General features: G+C 45.0%; 1 protein-coding gene across 1 annotated transcript in view; it reads right to left on the reverse strand.

The window, feature by feature from the left end:
* Window positions 1-23,955, reverse strand: part of LOC134359871 (laminin subunit gamma-1-like) — a 201,041-nt gene that overhangs the window by 19,448 nt on the left and 157,638 nt on the right. The window contains exons 13-20 of the mRNA XM_063073647.1: window positions 15,953-16,141; window positions 13,749-13,994; window positions 9,699-9,852; window positions 8,463-8,605; window positions 6,884-7,062; window positions 5,311-5,449; window positions 1,982-2,184; window positions 1,205-1,290 (exon numbers count right to left, since the gene is read on the reverse strand). Of these exons, the coding sequence (XP_062929717.1) occupies window positions 1,205-1,290; window positions 1,982-2,184; window positions 5,311-5,449; window positions 6,884-7,062; window positions 8,463-8,605; window positions 9,699-9,852; window positions 13,749-13,994; window positions 15,953-16,141 (1,339 nt within the window). The remainder of the gene's footprint in view (window positions 1-1,204; window positions 1,291-1,981; window positions 2,185-5,310; window positions 5,450-6,883; window positions 7,063-8,462; window positions 8,606-9,698; window positions 9,853-13,748; window positions 13,995-15,952; window positions 16,142-23,955) is intronic.

The raw sequence follows: 23,955 nt of genomic DNA on the forward strand, positions 1-23,955 counted from the left end.
GACGTGAGAAGCAGAGGAACATCTGCAGAAATTTCTGAAATACCCGGTTCGCTGCCGCCGCTACTGTGTGATCGAGAATCTCCGGAGGGAAGGCCCCAAAATCCCCGGCTTTGCCTGCTGCTGGCGACTGAGGCTGAGGTCGAAGCGTTCGGATAGAGGTGGTGCTCTGTACTCAGTGTCAGAGGGCTGATCGGAGCTCGAAGTTTTCAGACAACTCAGAGTCAGACTGTGGTCGGGCATGGCAGGGAGAGTTTTCTTCCTTCTCCCGTCTGCGTGAGATGATGGGACTTTCGAGAAACTTTGAGTTTTTTTACTGTGCCATGGCCTGTTCTTCATCAAGTTATGGTATTGTTGCACTGTTGTAACTATATGTTATAATTATGTGGTTTTTGTTAGTTTTTCAGTCTTGGTCTGTCCTGTGTTTCTGTGATATCACACCGGAGGAATATTGTATCATTTCTTAATGCATGCATTACTAAATGACAACAAAAGAGGACTGCGTGTCCTCATAATCTAATCTAATCTAATCTAATTCCCAGTTTGAAGGAAATCTGTAACTATTTGCTTTACAGTTCAATTCAAACAGATGATGTCACCAGGCAGGTGGGCAGTGCGGCAGTTCCTGCCCCAGGAACACAGTTCAATTCCGACCTCTGACCCTGTTCTCCAAGTGAACATGTGCCTTCTACAGGGTGCCCTGGCTTCTGCTCACATCTCAAACATGAGCTGGTACGTTAATTGCCCCTTTGTGTAGCTAAGCGTCAAAATAATTGGAAGAGAAGTCCATGGGCATGTGAGAGGCAGTGCAAAAGGGCAACAAAGGAATTAAAAGAGGGGAATTTGGACTGATGGGTTGCTCTGCTTGGAACAGGAAAGGGATATCTGTATCGTAACGGATACAAAGAGTATAATACAGATGATCTTTGCGTTACAGGGGCTGTACTAGAAAACTATCCAGATTGCATAATTTTCCATAACACAAATCCATATCGTTAGCTCATGCAATAAATTTTATTATTTGATTTTTTTTCCGCCACATATTCTGTGAGAGTGTATTTTTCTTCCCCATCTCAGAATTCTTGCTGGTGATTTGTGAATTGTGCCATGGTAAATTTCTGTTACTTGAACTGCTGTAATACCAGGGTTGCCCTGTAAAGACATACAGCAAGCAAGAACTCGGGATTAACTCGTAGTCAGAACTCACCTTTCCACGAGAGTGCGCGACTCCTCAACCACCCTGGTCCAATTCTGGGATTTACCGCCAGCAAAGTCACGAGTCAGCAAGGGCAACTGCTTAATCAGAAACAAATATTATCACTGTCCTGCGAAGCGGAGTCTACATGTCAGTTCCAAAGATGCTGATGACAGTACTTGAAGGGCCGATTTTAAAACTACCTCTGTTGTCCGCACCGTATGGAGAGAGTCTTCCTCTCATCTTCCAGTGCACAGAGCAGGGGCCAACTGAACTCTTCAAGGCCAAATCAGTTTAGAAGTGGGGCAATCTATACAAGATACTTAATGACGCAGCACCAGATTCACTAACTCAATGAAGGAAGGGAGAGAAAATACATTTCTTCCGGTCCCTGGTCAACACCGGGATAAGCAGAGCAGTCAGGGTAGGTATTACAGGATAGGACGGTGGGAAGGAAGTTATTCAACAGGCAGTTGACCTCTCACACTGACCGGTGTGCTCAACGCTTTGTGCAAGCATGGGTCACGCTCAGAAGGAGAGGATTACGGTCAGTTGTGATGCCTCCTAGAGCTGAATATCCAGACTGTCACGCGACATCAGGCACTTGGGACTGAGCCTGCTTGTGCCTGCCGGTTTGAACTGGTACAGCTCAGAGTGGGGAGATAAAACCCAGTCCGTTTTAAAAAGGAGCAGGAAATCATGGCACAGTTTTATGAATGAGAACAAGGCGGCGGGACAGCCAAACGGGAAGAAAGTTGTCCCGACCCCGTGCCAGTCACCCAGCAGTACCATGCTGTCCAGGGCCTCCCGGGCTGCTTGCAGCTGCCTGCGGCTGGTGCCGATGAAGAGCTGGCTGACAGACAACAGGTGGCAGCGCTTCTCCCCGTTGCCCTCGCAGTCCAAGGCTTGGCTGATGTTGGTCAGTTTCAGGCTGATTGCGTGCAGGGAGGTCTCCACCTCTCCGACCTGCTGCAGAAAGAGCACCTGTGGACCTGCAACAGACACAGCAGCTCAGTAACCAACAACAGTCCAAGCAGTCTTTCTCGTCGACATGGTTTCGAGGCCATGGGCTATCACGAGAGGCTGGAGAAACTTGGGTTGTTTTCCTCGGAGCGTCGGAAGCTGAGGGAAGATCTGATGGAGGTTTACAAGATTATGACAGGCAGAGAGCATCTGTTTCCCAGAGTTGAAATATCTAATACCAGAGGGCATGCACTGAAGGTGAGAGGGGGTAGTGAGGGATAAGTTATTTTACGCAGGGTGGTGGATGCCTGGTATGGTGGTAGAGGCAAATACATTAGAGGCTTCATTTGTTTGGATCGGCACATGGATGTGAGAAAGATGGAGGGATATGGACATGGTGTAGGTAGGAGGAATTAGTGTTTGGGTGCTTTTTCCTTTTTAGCTGGTACAACACAACATTGTGGGCTGAATGGCCTGTTCCTGTGCTGTACTCTTCTATGTTCTATGTTCCTGATACCATTGATCCTTGCAATTGGTATGGAGCCTTTAACAACAGTTTAAATGCGACACCAATGTGGCATAATCAGTGAGGCACGTGATGAGTTGGGAGAACAGTAGTACAGTACTGTGTAAAAGTCCTAGGCGCATGTATATAGCTGGGTGCCGATGAACTTTGTACAGTACTGTATCTCACAACGCGGAGCGGAGTGAGTTGTAAATCAGTCAGGAGCCAAGGATGTAGGGAATGGCGAGGGTGGGCGCTGCAGGAGGGGTGCAGAGAAGGAGAACAGACTCACCCAGCCCTGAGACACCAGAAAAGGTCACTTGATTCCAAACAGCTGATTTGTTGATCATTACGGAATGCTTCTCTCCCCTTGTCCCAACCACGATTCCCCTCTCCCTGCCCCCTTTCTACTCTCAGTCCACAATAGAGACCCATATCAGAATCAGGCTTGTCATCACTCACGTATGTCATGAAATTTGTTTATTTGCGGCATTAGTACTGTGCAATACATAAAATTACTACAGTACAATGCAAAAGTCTTAGGCACCCAAGCTACATCTATTTATATGCCTCTAAGACTTTTGCACCGTGCTATAAACATCCAGGAAGGCTCGGGCCCAGGCTGTGAAGGTCAGGGATGTTTCAAAGGCTGGAACTGGATGCCCTCTTTGTGGTGGTACCAGACTGTGTTCTTGAACCAGATCAGTAATCAGTGAACACAACACTTGTTCACATCTTATTATGCACCAACCATCTACCTCTGGCACATTGGATCAACTGAAACCCAGCTTCACTGGAAACTTTAAGCATTATGATAACTGAACCAGAGCAATATCCATCGGGGATTAGCTAGGCTCAGTGGGTAGTTTATCTTTGGTGTTGCAGCTTCAACCCTACTCCAGGAATTTGACACCGTTTTGCCATCTTTCAGATTACTGGGACTGGTGTTTAAAGTAACACCACCTTCTCAAGTGGATGTTAAAAAAAAGTTTCTCAGCATTATTTTGAAGATAACCAAAGGAGAGCTACCCACGAACCAGTTATGTTTATCCCTAGTCACTGACAACGGATTAGTGATAACCTGGTTGCCATGTTAATATTTAAAGAGTTTGCTCTGTGTGTATGTTGACCATCCCATTTTCTGCATTTCAACATGGCTACAAATCTTCATTGGCTGTACAGTTCTTGGGGGCTTCCCAAGACAGTTAAAGGTGCTGTATAAATACAATTCCTTTGTAGACTTCTTAACGGTCGTCAAACTTTTGAAATCTTCCTTGCTATTCAAATAACGTAGCTTCTTCTGAATCAATCATTTACAGAATGTGGACACCACCAGCAAGGGCAGCAGTTCCTATGCACCCTCGACAGTAGTGCACACCATCGTTTTGAGCCTCTCATTCCCACATGCTACCATCTAGAAGTTAGACCCAGGGATGGTGAGGGACCAGCAAAATATTTCCAACAAACACACATAAAAGTTGCTGGTGAACGCAGCAGGCCAGGCAGCATCTCTAGGAAGAGGTACAGTCGACGTTTCAGGCCGAGACCCTTCATCAGGACTAACTGAAAGAAGAGCTAGTAAGAGATTTGAAAGTAGGAGGGGGAGGGGGAGATCTGAAATGATAGGAGAAGACAGGAGGGGGAGGGATGGAGCCAAGAGCTGGACAGGTGATTGGCAAAAGGGATATGAGAGGATATTGGGAGGCCCAGGGAGAAGGAAAAGGGTGGGCGGGGGGGGAAACCCAGAGGATGGGCAAGTGGTATAGTAAGAGGGACAGCGGGAGAAAAAGGAGAGTGAGAGAAAGAATGTGTGTATATAAATAAATAACGGATGGGGTACGAGGGGAAGGTGGGGCATTAGCAGAAATTTGAGGTCAACGTTCATGCCATCAGGTTGGAGGCTACCCAGACGGAATATAAGGTGTTGTTCCTCCAACCTGAGTGTGGCTGCATCTTTACAGTAGAGGAGGCCATGGATAGACATATCAGAATGGGAATGGGATGTGGAATTTCACACATTTTAATTCCCAATCTGATATGTCTACCCCACCCATTATTTATTTATATACACACACATTCTTTTTCTCTCTCTCCTTTTTCTCCCTCTGTCCCCCTCTGACTATACCCCTTGCCCATCCTCTGGGCTTTCTCACCCCCCCCTTCCCTTCTCCCTGGGCCTCCTGTCCCATGATCCTCTCATATCCCTTTTGCCAATCACCTGTCCAGCTCTTGGCTCCATCCCTCCCCCTCCTGTCTTCTCCTATCATTTCAGATCTCCCCCTCCCCTTCCCACTTTCAAATCTCTTACTAGCTCTTCCTTCAGTTAGTCCTGACGAAGGGTCTCGGCCTGAAACGTCAACTGTACCTCTTCCTAGAGATGCTGCCTGGTCTGCTGCGTTCACCAGCAACTTTGATGTGTGTTGCTTGAAATTCCAGCATCTGCAGATTTCCTCGTGTTTGCAGTTTTAAAATATTTCCAAGTCAGGACGGCGTTGGGAGTAAGCATGGAGCTGCACTGTACGGTACTCACTGCAGGTACGAGGCACTGGTGGTACAGAAAGCAAATGCTGAACCCAGTGGATGACTGTGCCTTACTGCTCTGGCCTGATCCCACCCCCCGCCCGTTTCATAGCCACTGCCCCTCACTCACCCTCCTTTGACTGGATCTCCATGTCCCTGAGGGCTAACTGCAGGTGGTTGGTGTAAAGCTGATAGAACTGCTCAGGGTGGCTGCTGAACTTGTCCAGTTGCTCCTCCAGCCCGTTCATCCGCTGTCGCAGCCGCCTCACCTGGAGAAGGACGGAGTGTGAGTGCAGGCGTCCTGGTCAGAGGAAAATTAGACTCCAGTGGCTCCCCCACTAAAAACAAAGCCAGACTTCTCTCAGAATAAACGACTGCTTTGGCTGCATCGTTCCAGGGACTGTCACCAGCACTTCACCTTGCTGTGTGGGCTCCCTCAGCTGTTTTATGCAAGAGCTCTCTCCACTCCTGCCGTCAGCCAAGTGACAGAATGGGGTGACCCACCTCTCCCACCCCAGCCATCCCAGCCATATCGCCGGCTTCTCCGAACCCCCACCCCACTCCACCCTGCCACCTCAGTAAACTCCAGCTGCCCCTCCCCATTGCTCTAACCCAGCGGAACACTCTGCCTCCATTGGACCCCCTCCCCCACATTGTGCGAAAGCAGGACACAGAGTGTTGCCAAGTGACAGAGGAGAGTGTGCGGCCCAGGAGGGAGGGGGCGCAGATTTAAGTGAAACCCACTGGTTTCCTTGGCTGCGTAAGTCCAGGGAAAATGACCTCCGGTCCCGCCAAACCCGTAAGATTGAGATGGGTCGTCCCACCCCAAAGCCCGGTTTGTGTGGACGCTGTGTAATCTGCTACCCTGTTACAACTCAGTGACACAAAATAACAGATAGTACACTGAGGAATATTCATGAGTCTTAACTAACGGGTTAGTAAAGAATAACAAAAAGAAAAAGTCCCATTTTAATTAAACAGTCAAATGTGCACACGTTGGAGTTCATCTTGAAATTCTCTGTCACTCACGCACTGGGCCCTCGGTCGGCGTGAAAACACACACCGCCTTCCGAACGTCGCTTGCAATCCATCTTGAACAAATGGGTCCCCCACTGGGTCGTATTCTACGGCCGGTTCTCCCCAGCGTCTTCCCTCTTCACCTCCCCCGAACAAAACCTCAAGACCAACCTTGTTGTCCCAAACCAAGAAAACCTCCCCCTAATTGGATGGCACACATTCCACATCATCCCTCATCTTCAACAATGACCCAAACAGGTTGAACGCAGAACAAGCTGCTCTTGCAGAGATGTTAAATGAAATACCTACAGCATAACAGTAAAGATGTGAACCAGGGCCCTACACAAGGATTAAACTGTCGGTGGACAGGAGGCCAGTGCTAGTCAGTGAATAAATCTCTAAGGAAGTTCCTGTCAGAGTTTGAGTAGCTTCGGGATCTGAAGCTTATAGTAAGATGACAATTTGGGCTGAGACATTGTCAGAATCGACAAGCCCGAGAGTAACTCATTCATAGACAAGGCTTTCAGTGGGGGATCAGCTGAATACTGTCACTCTGCTGCCCACTGGGAGTGTCCCAAGACTGGCCCAGGTCTTCTTCAACCAAAGCCCATTGCCCGGTTTCAGCTGTTTCCCGGGATACTGTGCGATGCTACTGACTACAGCTCAAAGCATTGGAAACTCCTTACCTCGTGTTGGACCAGGCTGTAGCAGACAGGGCACTGCTGGCAGTGGAAGGAGGAGGGCTGATAGAAGTAGTTCTCCTGGCATTCCTCGCACTTCCATCCAGTGAAGCCCTTCTTACAGATACAGGAGCCATTTTCCCTACACTGCATCACCAAGGAGCCCAGCGGAGAGCAGTCGCAGGCTGTAGCACAGGAAACAAAGGGCCAAATTAACTGGGGCAAGGTTCCCGGTGAACCGTAATATTAATTCCTGTCTGCCGCCGGTCAGCTTTTCCCAGCCAGGATATTTCCTGGCTGAGGCAATGCACGAGTCCATGGGGATCTGCTGTTCTCTGCCCTGTCAGGCTGTAGAGACTGGCTCCCTGAGTCCTGCCAGATTCCTCAGTCCTAAACGTTAACCAGTGAATCCCAATGGATGTGGTTCCAAGTGAAAATTCACCACACAGTTAAATAGTGTGAAAATTCCAGCTGCATGCAGTCATGAGGCCGGCCCACCTGACCGCAGGAGTGAAAAAGGAAGATAAAAAATCCTAAATTCTGGCTCTAGGAGAGCCATTTTATTGAAGTGGAAGGATTCTAATCCACCTACAGTCTTCTGTTGGCTCTCCTCCATTATGTCCTGTTTAAGTTTAGAGAAAATAAGAAGTCGGACATTTGATACATCCTTTAAATATGGCGACCTTTTATCCAATATTTTCATTTAATTTGATTGATTACTCCTTCAATCTCTTTTTTCGAAGTTTTAGATTTGATCAGAAAGTCTTTCTTTCTTTCTTTTTTGGTTGTATCCTCAAAATAGACTGCCCAGTCCCTTTTTTTTTGTTCTTCTTTTATATAGCGTAGTGGTTTTTTTTTCTTTTCATTTAAAACCCAATGTTTTTTCCTTTCTCTTCATAAACCGGTAAGAGGAGAATTGTTATTTTCATTTTTTTAATTATATATTTTATACTAGTTTAACAATATCTATGATTTTGACAATGTCTATCTTAATCTTGGTTTATATTGTTACTGATATATAGATTTGAACTAATTCTCTTGACTGTATTTATGCTTTTTTTAAATCAATAAAAAGATTAATAAAGAAAAGGGTGTGCCTTGGAAAAAAGATATTAAATTGTCAACATTGTAGACTGCTTGGACATTTCAAATGCTGGGCCAGATAGACTGAAAAGAAAGGGTGTTGGGATCGGCGGTGAAATCCGATTTCACTCGCTCTCCCATTATGTTCGCTTCTCTCTCCATGGCGCTGAGGCTATGAAGACTGCCCCAGCTGCTGTGCTCCATGCCTGCTAATATGATGAACTGATACCGAGGCTTTGGGCCTACTCTGGGCTGCTGAGGGGTTCGGATCTAAGGACTCATTTTGGTTCGGAACACTGTTGCTTGCTTCTATCGTTGGCATGATTTTGGGTTTTTTCCTCTCCCTTTCTCTGCCCATTGAGTGTTGGTCTTTATTTTTTACTAATTGGGCTCTTTTGGGTTTCTTGCTTTGTGGCTGCCTGTAAGCTCCAGGTTGCATAATTCATATATTCTTTGATAGTAAAATGTACTTTGAACTTTGTAAAGGCATCACACTCGGTACCTCGACATCCTTTCTCAGAGAGGTCAAAGTATCCCAGCTTGCACTTGTCACACAATCTCCCCTCGACACCAGGCCGACAGCTGCACTGGCCAGTCTCAGCTTGGCAGAAACTGCTGCGCGATCCCACAGGGTGGCAGTCACACCTGGAACAACATTAGTGACACTCAGACAGATACCGGGCAGCATCACACAACTCACCCATTGTCCTGATCCACCGGTGCCCAATCCAGACACTGCCAGCCTGGTCTGGACGCACCTGTCGGATTGTGGAAGAACTTTGCAAGTAGTCAAAGAATCTCCTTTAACCCACCTTCCCATGGACCAGCTGAACGCACACCTTCCCCTGCACCCCTTCTCTAGTGTCTATTCTTCTCCACCGCCTTCAATAATCTAGACCCCATCGACTTATTTCAGGCCAGAGATTCTTCAAGGTCCCAATGTGCCAAAGCATTAATGCTCCTATCACAGAAACTACTAACACGGGACAACGAAGATTTTGCTTTCTGAATACTTTTGAGTGCAACTTATGGATTTTGGGCTGCTGATCATGAAAGTCACCATGGAATTTCCCTATCACACACCATTTCTTTGAAATCATCTATATTTGTTTTTTTTCCCATTCATAATTCAAGTCAGAATAACTGATGCCAAAATAAAGGAAGGCATTTTTGTTGGTCCACAAAAAAAAAAGGTCATCAGTGACAGGCAATTCAAAGAACTTCTAATGGGGCTGCATAAAATCACATGGAAGGCAATCAAGGATGTTGTTGAAAATTTTCTTGGCAACTACAGAGTACCAAACTACATGCAGCTGGATGACAACATATCAGGGCAACTGGAATCCATCAACGCTGGCTGATTATTGTTGGACACTTAAGTGAGAAGCCTCCGACACTGAGTACAAATGAAAAAGATCAACAAAACACTTTTAATTTAGATGAACTATGGCAAAGTGTCAACACCATTATGCAATTAAACACATTATACCCAATAAAAGTTCATTTCTTGTTTTTCCAAATTCCTATGTGAAACAAGTAGTATGAAATTATATTTGAATTTATATTCAAGTGGTCTATCATAAATAAAACATTCTCCGGAAGCAACACTTTCGAAAAAAGTTGTTGTCCAGTGTAATCGGCTCTGATTAAGCTCTTTCATCCTCCAACCGTTCATGTGGAGACTTACAGATTTTTATGTTGGAGAGACTGGCTCTCCACTAACAGTCCAATAGGTTACCTGAGGCAGCCCACACCAGGCTGCAGATCGTAGTAGCCCAACTCACATTGGCTGCAATCTCGGCCAGTTACATTGGGTAGGCAGTCACACTGGCCGCTTATGACATTGCAGGTTTGAAGCTCATGAACTGATCCGACTGGACTGCAGTTACAAGCTGGAAAGAAAATAAGTCAAGGCCGGTCAAGTCCTTTATAAACACTACTAACCCAGAGAAATCAAATGGAAATGACAGTAATGAGACATTGCTGCCCCCATATCTTAACTGTAAACTCAGTCTCAACTTCCCCTTGTAGCAGAGAGTTCCACAGGCACACCACCCTCGAATTCCCTATTATGATTATCAGGTACATATTGTACAACTTTCTGATATGTGGAAACATCTTTTCTACCTCATGATTGCCAAAACTTTACGAAGTCATGAGGGCCTGGGTCACCACCGGGGTCAGAGATCGGAAGTCAAGGCTCAAAGGTCAAACCCATGAGCTGCATCCTGGGGTGAAGCACGAATTTGAAAGCCCCATTGCCTGTGGGTCTGAGATCCGGGCTCAAGAACTGGAGGCCGATAGGTGGCCTGACCTGGGATCGGAGGCCTGGCGGTGTGAGAGTGATGGGAAAAAGGGCCTTGTTTTCTTTCCTGTTTTTTGCTGCTGCTTGTGTTGTTGTGTGGGACATTGTGAGCTCGCCATGTTGGCACTGGAACGCTTGGCAACACTTGCTGGCTGCCCCCAGCACCTCTGAGTACGCTGGCTGTTGATGCAGGCGACACTTTTCACTGTATGTTTTGATGTACATGTGATCAATAAATCTGAATCCGAACATCAGGATGTATCATAACGTTAATCACAGAGCCCAACAGCACAGAAGGAAACATTCAACCTATTTCCTGCTCCGCTGAAAGAAATTTACAATTTCCTATTTCTCTGCTCCCTTCCCACGCTTCAGCAACTTTATCCACTGCGTATCTATTTATTGCTTGAAAGAAACTATTGATCCCACTTTCAGCACCGTAAGGACAACGCTTCAGGGTGACACATCTTAACTCCTCATTTCTGCCACTTTCACTGATTACCTTAAACCTGTGCCTTCGGGCTAATGATCCAATTGCCAGCAGAAACTGATGATGGTAGCGGTCATTCCATTCATTGCATTCTGACCAAAGTCAAGGTCGCCAATGGCGATACAGTCGCACGCACAGTCAGCCGAGCTCCTGCCTCACGGACCCAGTGACGCGGGTTTGATCTTTAACCTGAGGGACTCTGCGGAGTTCGCATACTCCCCTAGGATTTCTTCAGAGCTTCCCTAGTGTCCTCCCAAAAGCGTGCAGGTTGGTAGGTTAATCCCTACTGTGTAAATGAGTTATGGAATCTGGTAGAATTGATGGGAATATCGGGACAATAGGTTAAGGGGGAAATTTCCCTCTGTGCTTGCATAGACTCAATGGGCCACCTTCCATATTGTATGGAAATAAAGAATAACAAGTTTGATGAAACTCAGGTTAATGCAAGAGATCAGAATTGAAGGATTAATTGAGAAATCAGTAATTAAGTGGCTAACCACGCTAATCTCTTATGCCTACGCAATGTCTATATCCCTCCATTTTCCTCACATTAATATGCTTATCTTTGAGGGCTTCTGTCGGTCAGAGTGGACTGTGGATATTGCATCCTAGCTGTCTAGATATGCAAGCCTGGGCAGTACGATATGGAGAGCAAGCTGTTGCCCAGCTCCCCCTCTCCACGCATCTGATGAACCGAAAGGAACGGCAGAGACGGACACTGTACCGTCTCAGGAGCTGCCAGTCAGCATTGGACTCAATACAGGTCTGCCTTATGGACTCCAGCTCTGGACTTCCCCCCCTGGGGTTTACTGCCGAAGCCTTCCCCATGAGCGGGTACAGCCACAAGGCAGCGGAGGTCTGAGGGCAGAATTCTCCTTCTCCTAGGTGAGCTGCCAACCATGGCTAATTAGCCCCATCTGCCCGATGTGCTTATCTAAACGTCTCTTAAAAGTCCCTAATGTATCTGCCGCTACCACCACCCCAGGCAGCATGTTCCAGGCACCCACCTCTCTCTGTGTTAAAAAAAAACTTGCCACTCACATCTCCTTTGAAATTACCCCCACATGCCTTAAATGCATGTGCTCTGGTTTGAGACTCTTCAACCCTGGGGAAAAGATACTGTCTATCTTTGCCTCTCAATCTCTATCAAATCTCCCCTCATCCTCCGCTGCTCCAGCAAAAAACAACCCAAGTTTCTCCAACCTCTCGTAATAGCATGTGCCCTCTAACCCAAGCAAGATCCTGGTAAACCTCTTCTGCACCATCTCCAAAGCCCTGACATCCTTCCTGTAGAGGGGTGACCAGAGCCATATGCAACACTCCAGATGCAGTTTTATAAAGCTGCAGCATAACTTCCTGACTTTTGAACTCAGTGCCTTGACTAATAAAGACAAGCACGCTATATGTTATTGTGCTGTAGCTTTTCTATGTCTCTATACCTGACTTCTGGCCAGGTCACTCGTCTGAGTGTGCCGGTACCATGTAACCCAGCACTACCTGTCGCATGGTCGGGTGGTCGGCGACTAAACCGGCTCCCCCACCGGGCTTGCCTGCTGAGGAGGGCGGCTAGACACCAGGCAGGACGAAAAACAAGACCTGTCAAAGGGTGGATGAACCCTCTCGTAGGAGTCAACGGCCAGCTAGCAAACACGTGCCGTGAAGCGCGGAAAGGGCATCCCTTGCATCGAAGCTTGGTCTGGCCATTCACTGCAACAGAACTTCCCCCAGCCGTCTTGGACCCCACCACGCTGCTGGATCCGGGAGGGGATGTCGAGAGGGTAGGTCCGGACCTGTGCAACCCCCTACTCACCTAAAATCCATTCACGCACACACTGTTCCTATCTGAGGAGTGGGGTACCACCCCACTAACTGACTGAAAGGAACCATGATCATCCTATGGGATGGATAGCCAGAGAGAGAGAGAGATGTCTCTGTACCCTAGGTAATTTCTAAAGTAGGTACATGTTTAGCACAGCATTGTGGGCTGAAGGGCCTGTATTGTGCTGTAGGTGTTCTATGTTTATATGTCTTCTTAATCACTCTCTATGAACTTGGACCCCAAGATCCCTCAGCTAATCAACATCGTTAAAGGTCTTGCCCTTAACAGTGTACTGTCTCTTTACATTTGATCTGCCAATTCTCAGCCCAGATCTGCAACTGATCTACATCCCATTGTATTTTTTGCCAGTTTTCTACACTATCCACAACACCACCAAACTTCATATCATCTGCAAGTTTACTAACCCATCCATATTTTCATCCAGGTCATTTATATACATCATAAACAATGGAGGTCCCAGTAGAGATCCCTGCAAAACACCACTAATCACAGATCCCTGCAAAACACCAGTAATCATAGACCTCTAGCTAGAATAAGCCCCTTCGACCACTACCCTCTGTCTTCTATGAGAAAGCCAGTTCTGAATCCAAACAGCCAATTCACCATGGATCCCATGTATCTTAATCTTCTGGATGAGCCTCCCACGAGGAACGTCTTCCTAGAATCCATGTAGACAACAGCCACAGCTCTACCTTCATCAATCACCCTCACCACCTTCTCCAAAAATCTCATGGCTGAGATCAAAAGATTCTGCAGAATAAGAGAACTGAGGGATACGAAGGTCAGATAGGAAAGTGCAGCTGAGGTAGATCAGATATTTTTTTAAAAATTGCCGAGCATACAAGGACCCGAATGACTCACATGGGCCAAGTGGCCTCTTTCTTTGCTACAAATTACTATTGAGGTTCCTAATTCTTCGCATCATTTTTCTGCCTGGAACAAGAAATATTGTCTGCAAAATTAATACAGGTCGAGTACCTGTTGGTAAGGTCCACATTATTAGGAAATGGAATAATTGTATGTGATACTCGTGCTGTGGCAACATGCACCTACTGACGACCCTCCATAAGACCCATCTAACACCTTTCAGTTTTTATGACCCACTCCTGTTCTTGCAGAGCTCTCTATTTCCTTGAATAAATTTCCCACTCACATTGGCACTTGTTGGATGAGTTGGGGTCCAGAGCGTTCCCATAGAAACCATCCTCACACCTGTCACAGTAATGGCCAACTGTGTGGAACAAGCACTTCAGGCAATCTCCTGTCAGATGATCACAGTTGCCCACGGCGTTGAGGTCAGTATTGCCGTTACAATAGCACGGCCTACAGGGGCGGACAAATTGATTTTGCCCCAATGGATCACCAAAGAAACCATCATCACAAATTTCACAACGGTTCCCTGTGGGATGGGGGTAGAGGGGGTTGAGAGGGAGAGGACAGAGACAGAGTGTTAGAAAAAACAGTTGCAAAACAAAACCACCACAGGACAGACAGAATTAAACTATCCTTACATTTAACCATTTCCCAACAGGTTTTTCTATGAAATAGGAGATTTTACTGCTACTTCCAACTACAACTTTTTGGGTTAATTTCAAGAGTATCCAGGAATTCACCTTCAGGGCGCTTTATGTTGTTGCTTATGCTCTCATTATTTATTGCTTTTTACTTACATTTGCATTTGCAGTTTGTTGTTCATTGATCCTGTTTACAGTTACTGTTTTAGAGATTTGCTGAGTATGCCAGCAGGAAACAGAATCTCTGGGTTATCCGTGGTGCATGTATGTACTCTGATAATAGATTTCACTTTGAACTTTGAATTAAAGTTTAATCCTCAGGACACAACCCTGGGATTAAAATTAGAATAAAACTAAACTAATAAAAGAGAAATGGAAACAAGTTATCTTCGATGACCCAAGCGACTGCCTAAAATGAAGAACATCTTGACAAAAACCTGAGACCAGGTCCCTAAATAGTCCCAGCCAGACTAGTGTGTGGAATTCCACACCTTAAAGACTCAGGTGTAAATAGAATCATTTCTCATCTTTGCTTATTTCACAGCCGACCACAGGGGTCACACTGAATAAATTGGACAGTTTTCAATGCACAACCTCCAAGTTGCTAGTTCAATATAAATCCTTCACCACTGCCCACAACTGTGATTGCTCCCCATCTACTTAAGTGTTATTTCACTGCAGCCAGAGTCCCTCTGGACTGAGCTATACTTCTGCTGCTTGGCAATTACTCAAGTCTGAACGACTCTGAGCAGTGCATTATTTCACTGTGCAAGCCCCCATGCTAGTATCACAATCAGCTTTATTATCACCGGCATGTGGTGTGAAATTTGTTAACTGAGCCATGGTAGTTCAATGCAATACATAATATAGAACAAAAATATATAATAATAATAAATAAATACAGTATATGTATATTGAATAGTTTAAAAGTTGTGCAAAAACAGAAATAATATATATTTTAAAAGTGAGGCAGTGTTCATAGGTTCAATGTCCATTTAGGAATCAGATGGCACAGGGGGAAGAATCTGTTCCTGAATCGCTGAGCGTGTGCCTTCAGGCTTCTGTACCTCCTACCTGATGGTAACAGTGAGAAAAGGGCATGCCCTGGGTGCTGGAGGTCCTTAATAATGGATGCTGCCTTTCTGAGACACCGCTCCGTGAAGATGTCCTGGGTACTTTGTAGGCTAGTACCCAAGATGGAGCTGACTAAATTTACAACCCTCTGCAGCTTCTGTCAGTCCTGTGCAGTAGTTTCCCCCCCGCCCCCCACCGACCATACCAGACAGGGATGCATCCTGTCAGAATGCTCTCCACAGTACATCTATAGAAGTTTTTGAGTGTTCTTGCTGACATACCAAATCTCTTCAAACTCCTAATGAAAAGTATAGTTGCTGTCTTGCCTTTGGTATAGCTGCATCGATATGTTGGGATCAGGTTAGGTCCTAATGTGAAGGAGGTTAACCAAACACCTTTCCATGCTGGGGATAAGGGTACCCATGAACTGGAGTTCTGGTTACCTGTTCCCCTTGGCAAAGCTGCAGTTATGAAGGCTCATAGAGCCCTGGCCTAAAGTGTTGGCTATTCATTTCCCTTCATAGATGCTGCCTGACCTGCTGAGTTCCTCCAGCATCTTGAGTCTTAGCTACAACGTACAGGCATCAAATACTCCTTTTCCACTGTCCAACTGGGGAGACATTATTCAGTGTGTGACTCCTGCACACGAGGACTCCAAGAATCATGATATTTTTGCATTACTGAGCATTGGCGGGATCATTAGCAGCGGTGGGCTGTGTGCGCAGAATAATGCAGCCCGCTGGAGCCAAGCAGAGGGGCAACTATTTACCTGTCTGTCCGTCAGGGCAGCTTGTGCAGACCACTTCCTTCGTCTCTTCGACCACAGCGCAGTTGGACTGATTGGGACAAGGGCAAGGTTTGCAGTCATCGTACCTGCCCCGGAAGGGGTTTCCATAGTAGCCGTTTGCACACTGCTCACAGGAGGATCCATTGGTATTGTGTAAGCACTGGCAAATGCCTACAAAGAAGCAAATATACAGCTCAGTGGGAAGAAGAATGAGAGGAACAGCAGACCCATTGCAGAGCATGTGTCACAATTGGTCAAAGTAAAATATGGTCAACCAGATCTTAGAACAAGAAAAAGAACAATTCACTTCAGACACGAAGACAGAGAAATCAACCTCTCAAGGTCTCAGCAAGGCACCGTAAAAGCCACAGCAGTAACCCATGGTGCAGTTCTTATAAACAATTCTTCGAAAATGCATTGGTTTTCCAAAGAAGAATCCTTCGCCCCCTCACAGCCCCTGTACACACATTTTTCTAAATGATCTTCCCTTGTAGTTATCTTCCAGCCTGGTGGTTTGCTAAACTGCCCCATAGCCCAAATTCTCTGGCAAAAACCTTTAATGAGTCAGACTCATTCACTGTTTTAAGATGAAAGGCTATTGATGAGGTCAGTAACTAAAGGCACTCAATCTGAAATTTCCATTTGGCAAAAATATAAACATAAAAATGTGATTTTTAATAGAAGCAGATGTTTCCATGTACTGAATACAAAGATGACTTAGGGTAGCCAGGATGGGAGGAGATTTCTGAGACCGTAATGAAGTGCAGGCCAATATTAAAGTTTTGATCGAGGAAAGGCAGAAAAGTGAAGCATATAATAGCGGTAACCACAGCACAAACTTACCCAGTTTATGGGACTGTGAGTGCCCTGCACCCCTCAGAACACAATGTACTACACTGAGCACATAGATTTTCCATCCTGAAAGAGCATATCTTATCCTTTCACCTGACTCCTTTCCCTTATCACAGAGATTATTTTCAGATTTTAATATCACCGACATATGCTGTGAAATTTGTTTACTTAGTGTTAGCAGTACAATGCAATACATGATAAATATAGAACAAATAAATGAATGAATTAAAGTTTATATGTATATTAAATAGTTTAATTTAAAATAGTGCAAAAACAGAAATTATAAAAAAGTGAGGTAGTGTTCGTGGGTTCAATGTCCATTTAGAAATCGGATGGCAGAGGGGAAGAAGCTGTTTCTGAATCGCCAAGTGTGTGCCTTCAGGCTTCTGTACCTCCTACCTGACAGTACTCTGTGCATTTGATGACCAAATTGGCTGACACTTGAAGGACAGGGCTGCCATATGGGGCCGTGCCAAGTGGTGGGAAATAGACAGAAGGGTATTTTTTATTTTTTCAAAATAAAAAGCAAGATTATTTTAGGATTAATGAAAATGATGGATGGTGTGCACTCAGTGGGCTGAATTCCCTATGTAAATCAAGACTTCTCACCAATTCAAAGAGATCAATATCTTTCCCCAACCATTTTTCACATCCCTTGATTCCTCTAATATTCCGGAAACCTATGGATTTCTGCTTTGAATGTAATTGATAACTGGATCACCTCAACAGTTATGTGCAGAATTCCAACCACACACCATCTCCGAGCAAAGAACATTTCTCTCACCTCTTATTGTGAGACTGTGATCTCTACTTCCAAACCTCCTATAGAACCATATTCCCCACATTCATACTGTTAAGGCCTCTCAGAACTGTGTACATCTCAGTGAGATCTACTCATTCTTCCAAACTTGGTGGATCTAACCAACCCATTCTCTGATGATAAGAGACCTGCCAACCTGGGGAGTAGTCTTGTGAATCTTTACTGCACTTCCTTTGTGAAAAAAAAATGCTAACTTTGAGTCAGGTTTGTTTTCTGATTCTGTACATAATAACCCAGATGTAATTTTACCAAACCTTATATAATGGTGATAAAATATATTTATTATTGTACTTAAATCCTCTGGCAACACCGATCAAATACTAGTTACTTTTCTAACAGTGCCTTGTAAAAGTATTCAGCCCCAACCCTATGTTCACATTGATGAGTATTACAACCAGGGATTTTGATCAATTTGACTGTTTTTTAAAATTTCTGAATCACTTGCTCCTTTTTTTCATAGTAGAGCCCAAACAACAGGGAAAATTGTAAAGCATGAGAAGCTAAAATTTTAAAAACTGAAATGTCGCCAGTTCAAAAGTATTCATCCCCTTTTGTTCAGTATTTTGTTACACCACCTCTTGCAGCTGTTACGGCCAGTAGTCTTTTTAGACAGGTCTCTATTAGCTTAGCACAACGTGATGGAGCAAGATTTGCCTGTTCCTCCCTACAAAATTGCTCAAGCTGTGTCAGGTTAGTTGAGGAGCAGCGGTGATCAGCAATGTTGAGTCTTGCTAGAGATATTCAATAGAATTAAGGTCAGGTCAGGACTCTGACTGGGCCACTCAAGAACATAAATTTTCTTCGTTTGAAGCCACTCCATGATTGGCTAGGTAGTGTGTTTTGGGGTTGTTGTTCTGTTGAAGGATGATTTTCCTCCCCAGTTTAAGCTTTCTAGCAGAGGCTAGCAGGTTTTTATCCAGGATCTCTCTGTATTTAGCAACGTTCATTTTCCCATCAATCCTCATCAGATTTCCAGTCCCTGTTGCTGAAAAGCATCCCCAAAGCATGATGCTACCTCCACCACACTTTACAGTAGGGATGGTGTTACAGGCTGATGTGCAGCATTAGGTTTATCCCACAAGTACCGTTCAGTGTTGAAGCCAAAATGTTCCACTTCAGTCTCATCCGACCACAAGACCTGCTTCCATGTCTTTGTGCTGAGACTATGGGGACTGCTCCGGCTGCTATGCACTGTGCCTGCTAATATCATGAACTGATAAGTGAGGCTTTGGGCCTACTCCAGACTGCTTCAGGATTCGGATCTGAGGACTCAGTTTTGGTTTAGAATGCTGTTGTTCGCTTCAATTATTTGTATGATATGTATTCTTTTCCTTTCTCTTGCGCATCGAGTGTTGGTCTTGTATTTTTATTTTTATTCTTCTTTTTCTTTAATTGGGTTCTTTTGGGTTTCTTGCTTTGGGGCTGCGTGTGAGCAAGCAAATCTCAAGGTTGTATAATTTATACATTCTTAGATAATAAACGTACTTGAATCTTTACAATATCTTCTAAATGACGCTTTGAAAAGTCTTGACAGGCAAGGATATGTTTTTTTTTAAAGCCAGGGCTTCTTCCTAGCCACTCTTCCATAAATACCCTTGTTGTGCAAGGTCTTGGTGAGCAATGAACTTCATCTCCAGTTGCAACTATTGACTTCTGCAGCTCACTCAGAGTTGATGTCACAGTAACCTCTCTTACAAATGCCAATCTTTTCCAGTGACCAGGCTTATAGGGGCAGCCTGACCTCAGGAGTGTAGCTGTGGTTTCGTATTTTTTTCTTCACGATGGATTTCCCTGAGCTCTGGGGTATGTTCGGTGCCCTTCCCTAGATTTGTGTTTCTCTATTATAATTTCCCTGAATTGTCTTGAATGCTCTTTTGTCTTCATTTTAGTTTGTACTGTTGCAGATCTACCATACAGAGAGATTAGATTAAAAAGGTTGAAGTCTGTCACCAGCCTTGTGGCCCATCAGGCTGGTGCTTATTGCCGGTTTCTGTGGCGTGAAGCGACTGAGAGTACGAGACTCCCCCCCGGATAGGACGCCAGTCTATCGCGAGGTTAACCCCCAGCATTTTTGCCGGTACCTATTCTCAGCTGGGTAGACTGGAGCATTGTGTGATTAAGTGCCTTGCTCAAGGACACACACGCTGCCTCAGCCAAGGCTCGAACCCACGACCTTCAGATCACTAGTTCACAGAGGAGGTATTTATTCATATGAATTAATTGAAAACACGTGACCCTCCAATTTTCTACAAAAAAAAAATTGGGAGAGTTGCTAAGGTAACACAGTATATTGCACCTGAGAAATGTTAGCATAGTAATCAGACAGAGGGTGAATACTTCTTCAGCCTCACAATTTTGGTTTTTAATTTTTAGTAAATTGTTGCCAGGCTTTGGAACTTTTCTTTTGATTTGACATGATGCACGATGTTTTGTAGATTAGATCCAAAAAAATCAACTTCAATATGATTCAAATTTAGAAAATCAGACAGTAAAATGTGAAAACAGTCGTGTGGGCTGAATACTTTTCCAAGGCACTATATTGACTGGACCTGCATGTTAGCTTTCATTGACACGCAGGTTCCTGTGAATATCAATGTTTCGAACCAACGTGGATAAGCTCCCATCTTTGCACATTGTACTCCAGCTGCCGTTGCACGTGAGGCTGAGGTTGAAGCAGCCCTACTGCACTCCTACACATACACCTTCAGGCATTTGTGATATCCACGTACAACAGCCATGTAAGACTCTTTTTCACTTTAAATGTGGACCCAAATGTGGGCTACACTTAGGCAAAAGCAAATTAGTAGAGGGAGCATCTAGCAAAGATTAGGCACTTGGTTTGAAAATGCAAGGATCTTAAATCTGCTTTAAGCAAGGAACACTGATATTTTTCTCGATATCTAAACCAATAAGGTGAAAGACACATTTCTGGTTTGGAATGTACAGCTGAACAGATGAAATACTATTATGTATATTGCTTCAATTGTCTAAATTCTAGAGAACTGTTCTTGTTGAGTTCCATGATCATTGGTGCTTTAAATTATAATATTAATCATTGAGAACCAAAACTGGATGTTGCAGAGCAGATTCAAGTGGAAGACACATTTTGTGCACCGCAGTTCCTGAGGAGACATTAGATTGTGCATAATTAGGCATTTGGCAAAGACCAGTTACAAGAAGTTAGGTTTAAGCAGAGCGGACATTGCATGAGTGGGCCAGTGTTAGAGTGGGATGTTGAAGCTTTGACGAGGTGAACCATAGGCTGTAGGTAGATTTCTTCCGGTTATTTATTCCTTCTTTCTTCTGTATTGCACATTTAGAGAAATGGGGATGCCAGGCAGGATAGTGGAATGCTCGTCATAAGCACGTGGGAAGGCAGGGAGACCTCCGGTGTCCCTGACGACTGCACCTGCAAGAAGCATATCCAGCTGCAGCTTCTGACAGACTGTGTGAAGGACTTGGATCTGGAACTGGATGAACTTCCAATCATTCGGGAGGCTGTGGGGTGGATAGAAAGGACATACGAGGAGATAGTTACACCCAAGGTGCAGGACACAGGAAACTGGGACACAGAAGTGGGGAAGGGGATAGGCAGCCTTTTGGTCATTCCCCTCAATGACAGGCATACTGCGTTAGATACCGTTGGTCAGGTCTCCGGCTCTGTGGCTCAGCAGGGAAGTGCGGAGAGGAAGCAAGCTGTACTGATAGGGGATTCGTTGGTAAGGGGAACAGAAAGGAGGCTTTGTTGGCGAGAAGGAGATTTCCAGATGGTGTGTTTCATCCCGAGTGCCAGGGTCAAGGACTTCTTGCATTGACTCCACAGCATTCTTAAGTGGGAGTGTGAGCAGCCAGAGGGCGTGGTCCATATCGGTACCAAATCTCAGGGGTAGCATAGGTGACGAGGTCCTGCAAGGTGAGTTCAGGGAGTGAGGTGCTAAGTTGAAGGCCAGGGCCTCCAAGGTTGTGATCTCAGGATTGTTACCCATGCCACATGCCAGTGAGGCCAGAAATAGAAAGATCATACAGTTTAGCACGTGGCTAGGGAGTTGGTGCAGCAGAGGGGGCTTCAGATTTTTAAATCATTGGGCTCCTGAACTGGAGAGGAACTAAAATCCAAGCGGGAAGGTTTGCTGGTGCTGCAGTGGCGGGGGTTTAAACTAGAGTTGCGGGGGGATGGGATGGGAACTGAAGTACAAGAACAGATAGTGGAGTGGTTGTGGAGAAAAGTCAGGAATCAAAATGGTGGGTCAAATCCTCCTGAGCTGCCTTTATTTCAATGCAAGGAGTATTATAGGAAAGGCAGATGAGCGTAGGGCATGGATCAGCACGTGGAATCATGACATTGTAGCCATTGGTGAGATTTGGTTGCAGGGGGGTTAGAACTGGCAGCTCAGTGTTCTGAGGTTCATTTGTTTTAGATGTGATAGAATGAGAGGGATTAAAGGGAAGGGGTGGCATTACTTGTCAGGAAAATAGTCATGGCAGTCCTCAGAAAGGACAGGCTGGAGAGCTCGCCCTATTGAGGCTTTATGGGTAGAATTGGGGAATAAGAGATAATATTATACTCCACCCAACAGTCCATGAGATTTAGAGGAGCATATTTGTAAAGATCACAGACTGTTACAAGAAACAAGGTTATGATATAAGATAATTTTAACTTTCCACATATTGACTGGGACTCCCATACTGTAAATGGACTGAATGGGAAACAATCTGTCAAAGTTCCTTAATCAGTACGTAGAAATCCCAGCCTAGAGAGTGTGCAATCCTATTTGGGAATAAGACAGGGCAGGTGACAGAAGTTCGTGTAGGGGAACACTTTGTATCTAGTGATCATAATGCCATTAGCTTCAAGGTAGTTATGGAAAAAGATAAATCTGGTCCTTGGGTTGAGATTCTGAATTGAAGAAGGATGAGTTTTGGTGATGGCAGAAAGGACCTGGGAAGTGTGGGTTGGGGCAGGTTGTTTTCTGGCAAAAGTGTGCTTGGTAGGTGGGAGGCTTTCGAAAGGAACCAGATATAGAAGTATTTGGAAAGACAGGGACTGATTAGAGGTAGTCAATATGGCTTTGTTCATGGTGGGTCATGGCTAACCAATTTTACAGGGTTTTTCAAGGAAGTTACTAGGAAAGTTGATGAAGGCAAGGTAGTGGATATTAGCAAGGTTTTTGACAAGGTCCCATTTGGACAGTTTGTCACGAAGGTTCGATTGCTTGGCATTCAAGATACGATCGTAAATTAGCTAGACAATGTATTCATGGGAGATGCCAGAGAATGGTAGTAGACGGTTGCCTCTCTGACTAGAGGCCTGTGACTGGTCCTCAGTCCATTGTTGCTTGTCATCTATATCAGTGATCTGGATGATAATGTGATAAACTGGATCAGCAAATGTGGGCATGACACCAAGACTGGGGGTGCAGTGGACAGTGAGGAAAACTATCAAAGCTTGCAGTGGGATCTGGATCAGCTGCAAAGATAGGCTGAAAAATGGCAGATGGAATTTAATGCAGACAAGTGTGAGGTGTTCCACTTCAGGGAGACAAGCCAGGGTAGGACTAGCACGGAGAACAGTAGGCACAGAGGAGCATGGTAGAACAGAGGAACCTGGGAATACAGGTCCATAATTCCTTTAAAGTGGCATTGCAGGTGGATAGGGTCATAAAGAAAGCTTTTGGCACATTGACTTTCATAAATCCAAGTACTGAGTACAGAAGTTGGGATGTTATGTTGAAGTTGTACAAGACGTTAGTGAGGCCTAATTTGGAGTATTGTGTGCAGTTTTGGTCACCTACATACAGGAAAGATGTAAATAACACTGAAAGAGTGCAGAGAAAATTTACAAGGATGTTGTCAGAACTTGAGGACCTGAGTTATAGGGAAAGGTTGAATGGGTTAGGACATTATTCCCTAGAGCACAGAAGATTGAAGGGAGATTTGATGGAGGTACACAAAATTTTGAGGGGTACAGATAGGGTAAATTCAACCAGGCTTTTTTCCACTGAGGTTCAGTGAGACTATAGCGAGAGATCGTGGGTTAAGGGTGAAAGGTAGAATGCTTAAGGCGAACACAAGGAGGAAGTTTTTCCTTTCAGAGGGTGGAACAAGCTGCCAGTGTAAGTGGTGGATGCGATTTCAATTTCAGTATGTAAGAGAAATTAGGATAGGTACATGGATGGAAGGGGTATTGGAAGAGTATGGCCCAGGTGCAGGTCGATGGGACGAGGCAGATTAATGGCTCAGCACAGACTAGATGGGCTGAGGAAGTTCAGGATCTCAGCCTAAAAATATCATTCTACTGAAGTCATCAATGTAG

This window comes from Mobula hypostoma, chromosome 21, assembly GCF_963921235.1.
Source record: "Mobula hypostoma chromosome 21, sMobHyp1.1, whole genome shotgun sequence".
In the NCBI taxonomy this organism is placed as follows: Eukaryota; Metazoa; Chordata; class Chondrichthyes; order Myliobatiformes; family Myliobatidae; genus Mobula; species Mobula hypostoma.